General features: G+C 29.2%; 2 protein-coding genes across 3 annotated transcripts; both read left to right on the top strand.

Annotated features, from left to right (window-relative positions):
• Positions 1 to 2,292: 2,292 nt before the first annotated feature.
• Positions 2,293 to 5,510, top strand: LOC107946889 (E3 ubiquitin-protein ligase ORTHRUS 2). Its single transcript, XM_016881383.2, has 9 exons — positions 2,293 to 2,926; positions 3,056 to 3,591; positions 3,690 to 3,815; positions 3,966 to 4,065; positions 4,154 to 4,215; positions 4,306 to 4,408; positions 4,523 to 4,679; positions 4,761 to 4,975; positions 5,084 to 5,510. The coding sequence occupies exons 1-9, from the start codon at positions 2,390 to 2,392 to the stop codon at positions 5,297 to 5,299; spliced, it is 2,052 nt and encodes a 683-aa protein (XP_016736872.1). The 5' UTR covers positions 2,293 to 2,389; the 3' UTR covers positions 5,300 to 5,510.
• A 1,780-nt stretch (positions 5,511 to 7,290) lies between these two features.
• LOC107946888 (mitochondrial import inner membrane translocase subunit PAM16 like 2) lies at positions 7,291 to 9,230 on the top strand. Of its 2 annotated transcripts, none has more exons than XM_016881381.2 (5): positions 7,291 to 7,492; positions 7,596 to 7,653; positions 8,485 to 8,572; positions 8,714 to 8,844; positions 8,936 to 9,230. In XM_016881381.2, exons 1-5 carry the CDS (start codon positions 7,317 to 7,319, stop codon positions 9,062 to 9,064), a joined length of 582 nt encoding a protein of 193 aa, XP_016736870.2. In that variant the 5' UTR covers positions 7,291 to 7,316; the 3' UTR covers positions 9,065 to 9,230. The 2 variants fall into 2 exon arrangements, with proteins under 2 accessions (XP_016736870.2, XP_016736871.1); XM_016881382.2 differs by having other exon boundaries at positions 7,362 to 7,498.
• The last annotated feature ends 6,639 nt before the right edge of the window (positions 9,231 to 15,869 follow it).

Below are 15,869 nucleotides of genomic sequence, written 5' to 3'. Positions count from 1 at the left end.
ATAAAATGATATTATATCAATAATTGTATTAATAATTTATGAGAATTGAATAAATTAAAATTTATTCATACAATTACACAAAATCAAAGTTGAAGATTTAAAAAAAAAAACCCACTTACAAAGAGACTTATAAATTTCAAAAAGTCAATTTTTACCATTAAAGTAACGTATAACTGACATCACAAATTAATTAACTAACCAATATATAGATAAAAATGTTGTTTTTGGTTAACAAAATCCAAAAATTAACATTGTTGGATACTTTTAGATATTACTTAATTTATAAAACATATATTAATATTTTATTTTACAACAAATACATGAATTTCCCCTTAAAATTTGAATTCCTCTTCTCAATATATAGAAAACCTTTTAAGGTAATTTACTTAATTTTTGAACTGTATGTCTACCTGGCATATAAAAGACACAAAAGGTAATGTGGGGTAGCAAAAGTGCTGAATGCTCCTGATTTTACAATATTGCCCATCCACTTGCAAAATATCATCAACGCCTCTTTTCCTTTTACTGATTTACCCTTTCTAGATTATAATCTCATTTTCAAACTTTCTATATTTTTTCCTTTTAATTTTTGCAAAATGTTTTAGTTATTTAATTTTTATAAAATACATATTTATAAATTATTTCATTTAAGCATATTTTCCCTCTAATTAAGAGTTAGAAAGGAGTTCTAGATAAAAATAAATATTTTATAAAAAATAAAATGTTTAATTAAAAATTAAAAATATATTTTCAATTTTTATAAAAAATCTAAAATAATAAAAAGACAATTAGGTTTATAGGATAAATAGTAACTAATAATAACCATTAATTTTTTTAATAACGTGAACTATCAGGAAAGGAAAATATTAACACGTGTGAGCGATCATCAAATATATTTTTTTCTTACAATAAGGAGAATATTAATTGATAAAATTCGTTAATTTTTTAGTGACATGTGAGCGATCATCAAATATTTTTTTATTACAATAAAGATAACAATAACCAATAAAATTCGTTAATTTCGTTAGTGATGTGTGAGTGATCATCAAAGAATTTTTTTTATTACAATAAAGAGAATATTAACTAATAAAACTCGTTAATTTCGTTAGTGACGTGTGAGCGATCATTAAAGATGTCTTTTATTACAATAAAAAAATATTAACTAATAAAATTTGTCAATTTCGTTAGTGACGTTGAGTGATCATTAAAGATGTCTTTTATTATAATAAAAAATATTTACTAATAAAATTTGTTAATTTCGTTAGTGATGTTTAGCGATCATTAAAGAAATTTTCTATTACAACAAAAGAAATATTAACTAATAAAATTCGTTAATTTCGTTAGTGACGTTGAGTGATTATTAAAGATGTTTTTTATTATAATAAAAAGTATTAACTAATAAAATTCGTTAATTTCGTTAGTGACGTTGAGCGATCATTAAAAACAATTTTCTATTACAACAAAAGAAATATTAACTAATAAAATTCGTTAATTTTGTTAGTGACGTTGAGTGATTATTAAAGATGTCTTTTATTATAATAAAAAGTATTAACTAATAAAATTCGTTAATTTCGTTACTGACGTTAAGCGATCATTAAAAAAAAATTCTATTACAACAAAAGAAATATTAACTAATAAAATTCGTTAATTCTTTAGTGACGTATGAACGATCATCACAAATTGTTGCTAATAAAATGAATTGTTACGGTTAACTTAGTTACAAGAATCTATCAACAAATCTATTGTAATTATCGAATCTATTATAATTTAGTTGAAATTAATATTGTTATAGATTTTTAACTGTTGCAAGTTCAAGTAGAATTAAATACATAATGTTAATATTCATTTTTACGAAGAAAGTTAAAAATTTACTAGACAATAATAATAATAATAATGAATTAAAGAAATAAAATTGCTAAATGTACCATTGCTAACCATGAGTGAATTTTTTAGTTTTAATCTCAATAATAGGTGAGCAAATAATATTGGAAGAGATACTTTTTCAAAGTAATTATATTTTTTAATTATATAAGAAGTTAAAGACAAATACTCCTATTATGAAAAAAATATTATTTTAAAATTTATTTAACAAATAATATCAAATTCAATTGAGGTATAGAAATATAGGAAAATTAAAATATATAAGAGGGACAATATTGTCATTTGGTAGGAAATCATTTTAAGCCGTTGTTGCATGAACCATCATATTTTTACCCGTAAAAGGAAAAAGCTTACGTAGCCAATGATTCCCCGAAACCGCTCTTCTCCGCTATAAAACGCAGACTCCATTGTTGTCCCCATCATCCCAAAATCCTTCAAAGCCCTCACTCTTTAACTCTCTTTTAGTCCTTTTTTTGTGTTTCGTTTTTGTTCTCAAAAGTGAACACCGATGGCGGCAGATGATGTTAACCAGCAGCCTGGTGATGCTGAGCTTTGCATGTTGTGCAAAGCCAGTTCAAATCCCGGAGAGGATATCATCCTTTGCACCGTCTGCCAAGCACCTTGGCACCAGTCTTGCCTCATTTCCAGTCGTGAATCCCATTTCATCTCCGATGATTACTTGGGTTGCCCCGAGTGTGAAAATCGCATCAATGGAGATGATCTCGACACCTTGACCCCTACGAATAACGCGGCTGCTGCTTCTTCCTTTTCCGCCGCTGACAATTCTATGGTCGCTAAGATTTTGGCCATTCAGGCTGACAAGTCACTGACGGAGGAGGAGAAGGCCAGGAAGAGGCAGGAGTTGCTTAGCGGGAGACCAGCTGTTGAATCCCCGGAACTGGAAGACAAGGACGATGGTGAAAAAAACAAGTGTAAGGTTGAGAAGTTCAAAGGGAAAGCAAAGACTACTGTGGAAGCGTCCAAGGTTTCTGATGAGAGCATTAACTGCACCATTTGTTTAAACATGCCCGAAAGACCTGTTACGGTGAGCTTTTTGCTTAGATCCTTCATTTTTTGCAGTGAACGATGTTTCGGATTATACGAAGTTTTATCATATTTAATGTTTGTTGTTGTTTCAAAAGTAATCAAACGAAGTGATGGTTTTTTTTTTCAGACGCCGTGCGGGCACAATTTCTGTTTGAAGTGTTTCAACCAATCGGTTCGACAAGGGAAGCGAAATTGTGCGTTGTGTCGTAAACCGATACCTGCGGCAATGGCAAATCAACCTCGTATCAACCTTACGCTTGTGTCTGCCATCCGAATGGCAAAGATGCTGAAATCGAGTGGTGCTTGTGAAGGGTCTTCACAGGTTTATGAATATATTCACAATCAAGATAGACCAGACAAGGCTTATACTACGGAAAGGGCAAAGAGGAACGGGATGGCCAATGCTGCAAGTGGTCGGATCTTTGTCACGATTCCAACAGATCATTTTGGTCCGATACTGGCCAAAAATGAACCGGTGAGGAACCGAGGAGTGCTTGTCGGAGACACTTGGGGGGGTAGGTTGGAATGCAGGCAATGGGGTGGTCACTTTCCTCCTATTACAGGTATTGCAGGCCAGAAAAATCATGGTGCACAGTCAGTCATACTCTCTGGGGGTTACATAGATGATGAGGATCATGGAGAATGGTTCCTTTACACTGGAAGGTAATTTTGTTTTCACCCTCCTGTTTTGTTCATCAAAGAGTTTGGATAACGTCGTAACATTGAATTTAACTCTGTGGCTCATGGGGAAAAAATTGCAGTGGAGGGAGAGATCTGAGTGGGAACAAAAGGACCAACAAGATCCAGTCTTTTGATCAAGAGTTTAAGAGTGCGAATGATGCGCTTCGTCTCAGTTGCAGAAAAGGTTACCCTCTTCGGGTTATCAGGTAAGTTGTTCCAATATCAAAAGTTTTTTTTTTTCCATTACATATTTGTTCCGAATCTAAAGAAATGTCATTGTTTAAACAATCAATGCTCAGCTATCTGAAAATTCTGACAGTTTGAATGAGTTCATATTATCTTGTGGTGATGGGCAGGTGTGCCAAGGACAAACATTCTTCATATGCTCCAGTAAAAGGGTTACGTTATGATGGGATTTACAGGGTTGAAAAATGCTGGCGAAATGTTGGAGTTCAAGTATTTTCTATATATCCAACACCGTTATATTTACAATTTGGTTCTTCTTTTGCAATTGTAATATACTGATGAATGCTTTCCTGTGCAGGGCTTCAAGGTCTGCAGATATTTAATGGTTAGGTGCGACAATGCTCCAGCCCCATGGACCAGGTTCGTGCTTAGTTTCTACAATATTTGCCGATAAACTGTCTGATCTTGTACATAATACTTCACTTGGTTTTCCTTTTATCTTCACTGTAGTGACGTGCACGGCGACCGCCCCAGACCTTTGCCAGCAATTCAAGAGCTTGAAAGGGCTACCGATATAACGGAGAGAAAAGAAAGCCCGTCGTGGGACTTTGATGTCAGTATATACATACAAATACAGCCTAATCTTGAAATACAAATTACTGCTGTTTATATTTCAGTTGCATGCGTGGTCTTGTTTGTCACCTTGGGTTATAATTTTTGTCTTCAGGAAGCTGATGGGTGCTGGAAGTGGATGAAACCACCACCAAAGAGCAGGCAAAAAGAAAAAAAAAATGGCGAACCTGCCGCTGCTTCCAGGAAGATTGTGAGGAGAACAGTAAATAAAAAACCACTGAGTGAAGCGGCTAGAAAGAGGATTCAAAAAGGTTACCTTACTGCCTTCCTTTTTACTACCTTCACCAATTATCTAAAAAATTGAAGGCAAATAAGTTGCTTTTGTATTGTAGAATTTGGTTGCAGAATCTGTTCGGACGTGCTGTATCAGCCAGTGACGACAGCTTGTGGTCATAATTTTTGCAAGCTTTGCTTAGTAGGTGTATTTGCTGGGAGGTCAACTCTAAGGGAGAGAAATGCAGGTGGTCGGAACCTCCGCTTTAAAAAAAATGTCATGAAATGCCCTGCTTGCCCTAATGATTTAGCTGATGATTGGTACGACTTAGAGGTATGGTTTCCAAATGCAGTCTGAATATGTATACTTCGCAGTCTGAATATGTGTACTTCGTCAGTTATATTCTCTGATGGATAATCAAACTTATGAAACATGATGAAGGTGAACATAGAGTTGAAGAACCTGATTGCGAAGCAGATGAGAGAGTGTGAGCATTTTAGCAGTGCCTTTGAGAAAAGAACCATGGACGAAGATTCGTCTGAAGATTTGTCTGGCAACAGCGATAATGAGGAAGGTTCAGAGGATGATGAAGTGGAGCTCAAACCAGAAAAGCCTTCAAAGCAAAGGAAAGTTGATGATCAACGTGAAACCAATTGAATGGTTACCACCATTCAATTTTATCAGCTAATATTCCCAGTGGAAGAACATTTATGTCTTACTTGTTATAGTCTTGTTTTCAGTTTCAGATATAATTTTCCATATAAGTCAAGTCAAGTTTTCAAATTTTATTCTACCTGTTTGTTATTTGAAGCTTGGGAAATATTAAAGATTATGGTTCTTGGATTTTAAATGAATTCCCCATTCTTACAATTATGTTTATATTTGAAATATTAATTTGTGTTTGATCATGGGCCGAAAGATATGGGATTCAAAGGAGCTGAGTCGAGGTAATATGTTGGAGAGGCTACAGTTCCAGTTATTCTCACTCACCTCACATGAATGATTTCATATTTTAAAATAAATTTTAAAAAATTTCTCTTCATTAAAATAGATTTGTTGATAGATTCTTGTAACTAAGTTAATGGCAATAATTCATTTTATTAGCAATAATTCATATAATATCATTAATGAATTAACAAATTTTATTAGTTAATATTTCTTTTGGTGTAATAAAAATTTTCTTTAATGACCGCTCAACGTCATTAACGAATTTTATTAGTTAATATTTTTTTATTGTAATAAAAGACATCTTTAATGATCGCTCACACATCACAAACAAAATTAATGAGTTTTATTAAATTTTAAATTTTTTATAAAAATTAAAAAAATATTTTTAAATTTTTAATGAAACATTTTATATTAAATAATTAAAATATTTTGCAAAAATTAAAAGGAAAAAATATAGAAAATTCGAAAATGAGATAATAATCTAAAAAGGGTAAATAATTAAAAGGAAAAGGGGGTTGATGATATTTTGCAAGTGGATAGGCAATATTGTAATATCAGGAACATTCAGCACTTTTGCAACCTCAATATTACCTTTTTTGTCTTTTATATGCTGGGCAGACATACAGTTCAAAAATTAAGTAAATTACCTTAAAATTAAGCGGAAAATTCACGTATTTGTTGTAAAATAAAATATTAATATATGTTTTATAAGTTTAAGTAATATCTAAAAGTATCCAACAATGTTAATTTTTGGATTTTGTTAATCAAAAACAACATTTTTATCTATATATTGGTTAATTAGTTTGTGATGCTAATTATAAGTTTTTTAATGTTAAAAATGCTGTTTGAAATTTGTAAAGTCGTGTTAAAGCATAATTAATTAAATATTTTTAAGAATATTATTTATATTAAAAATAAAATAAATAAACAAATGAAATAATAATTAGAGAGGAGCTAGTCGAGTAATCTATCCGTTTACTGGGGTTAAAAATGCTGTTTGAAATTTGTAAGTCACCTTTTTTTTATAATTTATATTTATGTTAAAGCATAATTAATTAAATATTTTTAAGAATATTATTTATATTAAAAATAAAATAAATAAACAAATGAAATAATAATTAGAGAGGAGCTAGACGAGTAATCTGTTCGTTTACTGGGGTTGCCGTCCATCCACTGGGGCTTTAAGCTCTACTCCAGCCAAAATTTATTGGTGAAACCATGGAGATTGAAATAAGTGGTAGCTCATAGTTTAAATATAATTTTTGGAAAACAGTTATCAAACATTTTTTTTATTTATTTTTAAAACAATAAACTATTTATGTTAGAAACAACAATAAGTTAGGTGTAACCATAATGTATATTACATTTTAAAAAAAATATTAGAATAAAATAATCTTAAATCTCAAATATAAGTCATAAAACCAACAATAAAAAAATATTTAATTTAAAATTTTTCTTAATTATCTCTCTTGTATTTTTTTATAAATTTTAAATTATTTATTGATATAACATATAAAAATATCGTATCTATTGCATTAAAGAAAGTTAAATTTTCTTAAAAAAACTATTTTATTCATTCATTTATCTGTATCATACTACAAAGATATACGGGAAGTAGTTAAAATATAATTTTTATTGAGAACCTTCTTTTGGGTTATAATTTAAAAGCCCAAAATCTCTTTGTGTTTTAATAACCGACTTGTTTAAACGCATTTGGGTTTCCAAAATGGCTCAATATCTAGTGTTTAATTCGATTTGTCAGTTTAACGAAACAAAGCCCAACTTATTATATACTTGTCGACAAGCTTCTAATTCTCATCCCTTCCGTTCAAAAACCCTAATAATCACCCAAAAACCCTCAGTCTTTGTCCCCTTCGAGTTTTTAATTCCACATCTCCTTCTGTAAGTGTCAGTATATTCCTCTTCTTCATCTACTCATTATTGATTGTTTTCTTTTAATTTAATTAACATTTTAGTGCCTTTAATATATTTGATATTTTTGCAGGTTTAGGCTTTGGGGATTCCGAATTATCTTCGACAGCAACCTTAAATCTTCAGCTATGGTAAATAAATCTGAGCCCTGTTTTTTATATTTCTTTTCCTTTCTTTGAAGTTGTTTTGCTTTATTGATTTTTGTATTAAAAATTCCACTGGAATATGTCATTTTCAGAATCATTGTAAAAAGGTAATAATGTGGTCTATTAATTTTAAACAATTAAGGGTTTTCTTTTTGATGCCATGTTGTTTGAAAAACTTTGTATAATATGTAAGAAAGATTAGGCTAGTCAAAAAGTTATGTGTCGTGTTGTGAAGCACTTGTTCATGTTCTTGGAACTTGGAAGTGTTTTCAAAGTCATCAATGGAATGTTGTTAGATGTCGGGAATTTGGCGGTCTCCTTCAACATGACACATCAAATATCTTGGGAAGTACTCATCTTATAATCTTATATGTGCATGTATTGCTATCATGCTTGCAATTTTCTGGGGCCAATGATATTAGTTTTCTTGGCAATCTCACAGCTGGAACATTTTTCTCGCTAGTGCAATCTGAGCATTGAGCTATGAGTTGTGATTTAGGGACCTGATTTGGATGGGATAATTGCTTGTCATGTTTCCATTAGGATGGACTTGCCATTTTGATAATTTGGGGCACTTTATCACATTGTTCAAGATAATGAAATAGCTGGCTGAGAAACCTTATGATGGTATATAGCAGTTTTATTTGCCCTAAAATTGGTTATCTCCAATGGCTCTAGTGTGTACTATAGTATGTGCTTTGCTTGTTCATACACACTTTTAAAAAAAAAAAAAAAGGGAAATCTTAGTAAGATAAGAGAAAAAGGCTATTAGAAAGTTTAGAAAGTTAACTTTTTTTTTTCCATGTATTTGTACAGGCTGCTAGAATTCTTGCAAACTTGATTGTTATGGGATCTGGAATATTGGGAAGGGCTGTTTTTCAGGCATACCGTCAGGCTCTTGCAAGTATGTCTCTCCACTGTGTCATGGCTTGCATTTTCTTTAAAATAAAAAAAAAATGATCATTATAATCTTGCATTTACGCAGTTTGTATACCATGTTTGAAATCCTTGAAGTGACAACCACTAATATATGCTTGGATTGCAGATGCCTCAAAATCTGGTGTCGCTCAAGAAACAATGCAGAATATCAGGAGAGGAAGCAAAATTATGGCGGAACCAGAGGCAAGGCAGATATTAGGGGTGACAGAGCATTCATCCTGGGAGGAAGTCTTGAAGGTTTGCTAGATAATTTTACTTATTATCCTCTGATATTATGCGTTCTTTTTTATGAAGTTTTATTGAAAATTTTTCAGTGAGCTACTTGCAGAAATACGACAACTTGTTTGAGCAAAATGCTAAGAACGGGAGCTTTTACCTCCAGTCAAAGGTTCATCGGGCTAAAGAATGTTTAGAAGCAATTTACCAAAAGAACGCTCAGGGAACCCCGGATATATAATCAGTTGAACACATTACACCTGCAACGATAACTCCATTCCGCTAATGGGGGGGGGGGAAATCCTTCTGACTATCCATGAGCTCACAGAAATTCCACTTGTGATAACACTATTTATTGCAACTATTTACTGTAATCCAATTAATGAAATGATAGCAATAGTTTTAAACTTGGCAGTGTGAGTTTATTGTGTGACAGCAGTATGTGAAGCCAAATATGGTGATGGGATATGATGAACGAGCTACATTATTCCCTACATTAGATTTACTTATATATGTAGGTGTAGGGGATAGCCCTTGTTTGGTAGGCAGGAACTTTTGGAAAACACGTAGTTGTGGTTGCCTGACGGTAAATCCGCACTGATTGAAGTTAAAACTAATTTTCATCGTCATGTATAAAAGTGAAGAAGAAAGAAAGGTATGTACCCGGAAGTCATGACACCTTTATTCCCACCTGTTCATACTTTTTCGGAGAGCGTTTTGGATGGGTGATGGGAGAAGAATTATTTGGGTAAAATAATAATTATTTTATTTTGATATCAGTTAGATAATATAAAGTGATTTAATAGCAATTTTTTATTAAAAGTATTTTTAATCAGAAATAACGATGAAAGGAAGCTATTAACTTATACAGAGAGACAGCCTAATTTAAAAAAAGTTTGCAACTAATAAATAATTAAATAATTAAAATGTCATTTATATTAGTTAATTAATGTAATATAAATTAATAGGCAAATATTAAGTTTCTTCCGCTTCCAATAAAACAAAATACCAACTTCACTTATATAAATAAATAAATATAATTGAAATAGTTACCCGAGTTTTTACGAAAATACATCAAAAGTCATTAAAAAATATAGTAAAATTACTCAAATATTAATATCACATTACCAATTCAAGAGATAATTTTTGAAAGTTCAGTAATATGTGACCATCAAATCCAAACTCATCTTAATTTTTATAATGATAATTTTAGGAGAAATGTTGTGGGCCTACAATAGTCAACACTAGTGTTGACACAATAAAGATGCTGTGGTAGTTTGTGATGGCTTTCCTAAAAGGTAGAGATCTCAAGGTACCGAAGTAAAATTTAGAAAAAAATGAAAAAAATTACTATGGACTTTTAATTTTTACAAGATTTTAATTTAGAAAAAGTAAAATTATACTTTGGCCTCTCCTTTAAAATGATAAAAAAATTTATTTAATCTTTTAAAATTTATAAAGATATAAGTTATTGAAATTGTGAAATTGTAGTTTAACTCTCATAAGAATATAAAACTTAATTTTGATTTTTTTTAAAAAAAAAATCGAACTTGGGCCATAGACGTGGGAGTGACAAATACTCTATTAATGTCTTCAAGTAAGGAAATAATTGTTGTTAATTAGGCATTGAGGTGTGAAATCACAAGGAGGAAAAACAAAAAAAGTGATAAAGTATAAGAATAAGCAGCAGAAATTTGAGGCGTCAAAAAAGTGTTTGGAAGTTGAGAGTAAGGATCCGAAAGAGAAAAAGAATAATAAGGTGAAGGTGAAGAGTGTTTGATGTTTTCAACTTGCGGGGATCCTCTCTGTTGTCACTTTTTTTAAACGGGAGATCTAAAATTGATCCAGAATTTTATAAGATTTAAACCACTGAAATTGGGGTTAGTTTTTCAAAATCCCTAAACATTTTCTTCCACTTACACAACTACAAAATATATGTATTTTCTTAGTTTTAATTTCATTATTTTTTTAAAGAATCTCATCAAAATATTATGATTTTAAAATTTTTCATTAAGTAATAATAATTATCAAATGCTTTTAAAATTTTACAATCCTTTTATTCTCAATTTCGGAAAACTTAAATTTAAATTTCATTATTATGTAAATGTTAAACAGGAAATGTATAAGCCACAAATTAATTAAAACCCAATGTAATATATATATATATAAAATAAGAATTTGTTATATCTAAACATATTTTTAAAATTTTAAATTCATTACGAAATAAATATTTAAGTTTAAATTCAAAATTGAAAATTAAAAATCCTACTCTATCCAAATGTATGTTAAAAGAAGACAATTATTGATTTATAAATAGGAGCAGGAGCGAAGCCAAAATAAATTTTTAGGAGGGCCGAATAAAACTTTAATTTTTTATAGTCTATATCTTTATAATTTTTAAAAAATTAAATTAAATTTTTATAATTTTAACATGACAAAGTATTATTTTACTTTTATTAATTTAAAATTTTAAAAATTTTTAAAAAATTAAATAAATAATTTTTTATTTTAGGGGACTAGGCCCTACCAACCTCTAACTACGCATTTGAATATGAATATGAAGTAAACAATATCTTCTAGAATATACATAATTATATTCAGGTGGTGCGAATTCATTTACAAAATCGTCAACGTCCACACTGAACATTGGAACTTGATTATACATCATGTAGTGTAGAAAGTGAGATTTGGTTAGAAGTAATTTTGAAGCACAGGAAGATTAGAGAAACGCGTCAGCTGACAAGGACAACAAAAAAGCTATGATGGTTGCTGTGCTCGGAACATGGACTGTAATAATTTGTTTGTTGACATTCATCTGCCTTTTCAGTATTAGCTGCACAACATGTTTCAAATAGTAGACCACAGTGATCTGTACTTCAATCCTTCTGGAGTCAATTCCCAAACCTACTTCTTCACTTGTTTATATTCTTCCATAAATTTTAATAATAAAAACTTAAAGACAAAAAGAGAGGGAAATTTATAGTTGAATCAATGCGATCTACATGAATGTGAAATAAAAAGAGGAAAATGAAGCAATTGCCGCAAAGTTTGACCACAACACCCTCCCTCACTCCACCGCCAATACTCGAGATTTCGGCCGCCCTGCCCATCACTTCTTTTGCTTTGCTTTTCAGTTTTCATGTCTCCCAATTGCGCCGTGGAGATTGGGCTCACATCAAATTACGATAAGTGACCCTCCTTATAAATCATCTTGCCATCCAATTAAATCAATAAATTTCTTTGTTTTTAGAAATGACAAAACAATAATATGAGTAAAGATGTCATAGTAATTCATATCTTTCTTGCAATGATGATTTTCTTTTTTTTTCGATATTTTTGTCTTAATAATTAATTATGCATGCTCACTCATTTTTCTCTTTTTCGATGTTAGGCTCCTTTTCTTTCTTTGAAAATAGTTTTAGAAAATAATTTATTTTTATAAAATAATTAATATTTTTTAGTGTTTAAATTAATCTGTAAAAAATATTTTTTTTGTTGTTTAGCAGATTTTTTAAAAATATTTTATTAAAGTTATTTTTAGTAAAACACACATAAATTTGAGATTTATGATAAGTAGTGAATTGATTACAAAGTGATGTTAATGTGATATTATAGTAAAAAAAAGAATCTTTATGATGTTAAGGATTAAATTGTAAATTTTGTGAAATTTATAATTGAAGCAAGAGAAGTGATATTTATAAAAATTTGTTATGTGAAATAAGATATTATAATGAATTATTTGATTAAAGTACTTATATGGTGAAAAATAAATTACATGGCAATAAAGACTAAATTGAAAATTGTACAAAAGTTTATGTGTGAAACAATTTAATATGTGAATAAGAAGATTATGATAAAAGTTTAATGAATATGTTATAAGATGATCAAATATGTATAAAGTATTGTAAAAGTGAAATTTTGAAAAAATATGAAATTTTTATGATGGCAAGGACTAACTTGTTAAACTTGAGAAAACATGTGGATGAAATAATAGAAGTGAAATACATAGAAATTTGATATGTAAAACAAGGTATTGAGATAAATATGTGATTAAAGTGTAACAAGAAAGAATATTGATTTAATATGATTAATTAGTGAATATTAAACTTTTATGACAAAAAAAAAGCTAAATTGAAAAGTTATTAAAAGTTTATAAGAAATATTTGATAAGTGAAGAATGTAGTAGAAAAAGGAACATCCCGATTTTTTAACCTGATATTCTAGTCAAGTATAGGGTGTTATAGTAAACAAAGTCTTATCAATTTAGAAAATATCTTACTGAAAAAAATTGGTAAGATATTTTACTAGAATAAGGGAGTAAGTTTACATTGACTATATTATTTTATATGAAACAAGTATTAGAAAATGCTGAAAATATTTTTTATAAAAACTTTTATGTTGAAATAAAATCAACTTTAGTTTCAACTGAATATATATATATCTTTTAACTTTCAATTGGAAAAGAAAAAGAAAAAGATATTAATATATTTGTGAAATTAATTTATGTACTAAAAAAGATCTATTTTTCCATAAAAATAAATTTCACAAATAAAATTAATAGAATGATAAATACAAGTATAGCCTTTAAATAAATTATGAAGAAATATAAAAATAAAGGATCATTGTGGATATCACAAAAAGGAACTTGATTTCAAGGGAGAATATTGTTAGGTTTCCCTCCATTTTTGAAGGCCAAAAAGCTTGCCAAGTGTTTATTTATTGATTTTATTGTGGAATATTTACTTAGTTTTGCTTTTGTTTTTTCATTGTTTCGGCCCACGCTTTCAAAAGGACGGTGCCGAAGAGCGAAAAAGAACAAAAAGAATACCATAATAATTAAGATGAAGAATTAAATTAATAAGATGATTGAGATGCCACTAATTGGTTATTTTGATTAATATTTAGTCTATTAATTGGAGAATTAGATCGAATTAGGATCTTTAATTTAGTTTATTTGTTAGTTTAATTGCTATTTAATAAGGATTATAACATATCTTCATTTCACTAACTAAACTCCATAAACTTATATTTTAGTGTTTGGGAAAGTATCAACTTCCATACAAATTTCTCATTGTCAAGTCAACAAAGATCTTCATCTATATTTGAATAGTTGAAATTCTAGAAAATTAAAAGAAGAGGTAGATTTAATTGGTTTCTATATGAACCGACAAAACGTGATTGTCCAAACTTTAGCTTTACTTTGACTACAAACTATATGTTAGTTTGTTCCATTAAAGTTTATTTTATTATTTAAACATGTCATAAATTGAACACGCACGGTATTTTTTTTTCACATGATAAAATTTATATGTTTTTTTAAAGTTTTGTTTGGATGATAAACGAATTATTAAGGTAGTAATTACATTTCTTTTATATTTATAAATAATTGTAGTTTTCTAGACTTGTTTGACTACTAGAGTGTATTTATATCGTACTTTTATGTGTCATATTTGGTAGTACAAATTATAATTACACAGTTACATAATTTATATTTTTAAAAACTATTAAATATTATAAAAATATTAGTATGATAAAAATAATTTCTAAGAAACAAATTTTAAAATTAAATCATCATATGTATTATCTTAGTCTAAAAATATAGTTGATAACATGATTACTAATAAAAATAGTAAGAAAAATAAACATCATATGTAATTTTATCTAATTATTCTAATACATTTTTGTTGGGTTATTCCCTCTTTAATATATAACATATACTATTTATCATTATTTGTTGGTCTTTGACCGAGTTCATCGTCATTTAAATTTGATTCTGTATCATTTAGATTAACATCTCCTTCCATGTACTCTACAAAATATAGATCATCTCAATTTCACCTATGACTAAAGTTATGAAATATGTAATATACTAGTACGATCCAATTTTAATTTTTTATCTATACAAAAGTGATGTTGTTAATATGAGAAATATTTTTTAGAACAACAAATGTCTTATCAACCACATTTTGAAGTTTTAAATGTCTCAAATTAAAGAGCTCACGAGCTGTTAATGTCATGACCCAATTATCGAAACCATTTTTTTGAATAACGGGAATCGACTTTTTAAAACGAAAGTTTGAAGTCGCCACTGATCCTTTTTGATGAGGTGTGATCGGGTCACCTCAAAACGTAGTCGTTTTTCAATAAACAGATTGATTTATTAAAACCAAGATTTTGGTCTGCGAAAATTGAAAAAACAGGTTCGGGAGTCGATTACGTGCGAGGAAGGGTTATCACCTTCGTCACGCCCAAATTTGGTACCTAATTGATTATTCAGTGTCTTAATGTCGAATATTGAAAATTTGACAAGAGTTTAAAATACGATCCCTCCTAGTATTAATGTTTTTTTAAAAGTATTTGGATGAATTAAACGTATGTCAAGGACCATTTCATCTCAAGGTAAAATGTTATATCCAGTACGTTAGGACACAACACCTCGACCCTCGAGTATAAGCTTGCCTTCTATTTCATTTAAAACTCATGTATTTAAATTTTAAAAAGGATATTCAGATATTTAGATCAAACAGAAAATCAAAACCCAGTACGTCAGGGCACGACTACTCGAATTTCTAAATACGGAATATTGTCTTTATTTTATTTAAAACTCATGTATTTTAATTTAAAAGGATAATTGGTTACTTAGATCAAACGAAAAATCGAAACCCAGTACGTTAGGATACGATTTCTCAAATTTCCAAGTACCGAATATTGCCTTTACTTGAAAAATCCAGACAAAGATAATAATAAATAAAATAATACAGAGATAAAAAAATGGAATAACAAAGAAAATTCGAATGAAAATTTAATTTAAATCGGGAGTGGGCAAATAAACACATGTACAACAAAATATTGAATAAAATAATTTAAAAATAGGACAGGTAATAAAAATAATAGTAATAATAATAAAATATAATGGTAATAATATTAAGAAAAGTAAATATAATGATGATAACAGTGTTAAAAATAATAATAATAATAAACAAACGACATATTAATGATAATAGAAAATAATGATAATAATAATGGAAGTAATGAAAATAATAATA

The sequence above is a fragment of the Gossypium hirsutum genome, chromosome A12, assembly GCF_007990345.1.
Source record: "Gossypium hirsutum isolate 1008001.06 chromosome A12, Gossypium_hirsutum_v2.1, whole genome shotgun sequence".
In the NCBI taxonomy this organism is placed as follows: domain Eukaryota; kingdom Viridiplantae; phylum Streptophyta; class Magnoliopsida; order Malvales; family Malvaceae; genus Gossypium; species Gossypium hirsutum.
This window is presented reverse-complemented; position numbering and strand designations above follow the sequence as displayed.

What these genes read in the sequence shown, in the direction of transcription:
- LOC107946889 (XM_016881383.2), top strand. Translation starts at nt 2,390, where the DNA reads ATGGCGGCAGATGATGTTAACCAGCAGCCTGGTGATGCTGAGCTTTGC. An exon ending in TGGTTCCTTTACACTGGAAG is followed by an intron (nt 3,592 to 3,689) that starts GTAATTTTGTTT and finishes AAAAAATTGCAG; the next exon opens with TGGAGGGAGAGATCTGAGTG. An exon ending in TACCCTCTTCGGGTTATCAG is followed by an intron (nt 3,816 to 3,965) that starts GTAAGTTGTTCC and finishes GGTGATGGGCAG; the next exon opens with GTGTGCCAAGGACAAACATT.
- LOC107946888 (XM_016881381.2), top strand. Translation starts at nt 7,317, where the DNA reads ATGGCTCAATATCTAGTGTTTAATTCGATTTGTCAGTTTAACGAAACA. An exon ending in TTAATTCCACATCTCCTTCT is followed by an intron (nt 7,493 to 7,595) that starts GTAAGTGTCAGT and finishes ATATTTTTGCAG; the next exon opens with GTTTAGGCTTTGGGGATTCC. An exon ending in CCTGGGAGGAAGTCTTGAAG is followed by an intron (nt 8,845 to 8,935) that starts GTTTGCTAGATA and finishes AGCTACTTGCAG; the next exon opens with AAATACGACAACTTGTTTGA.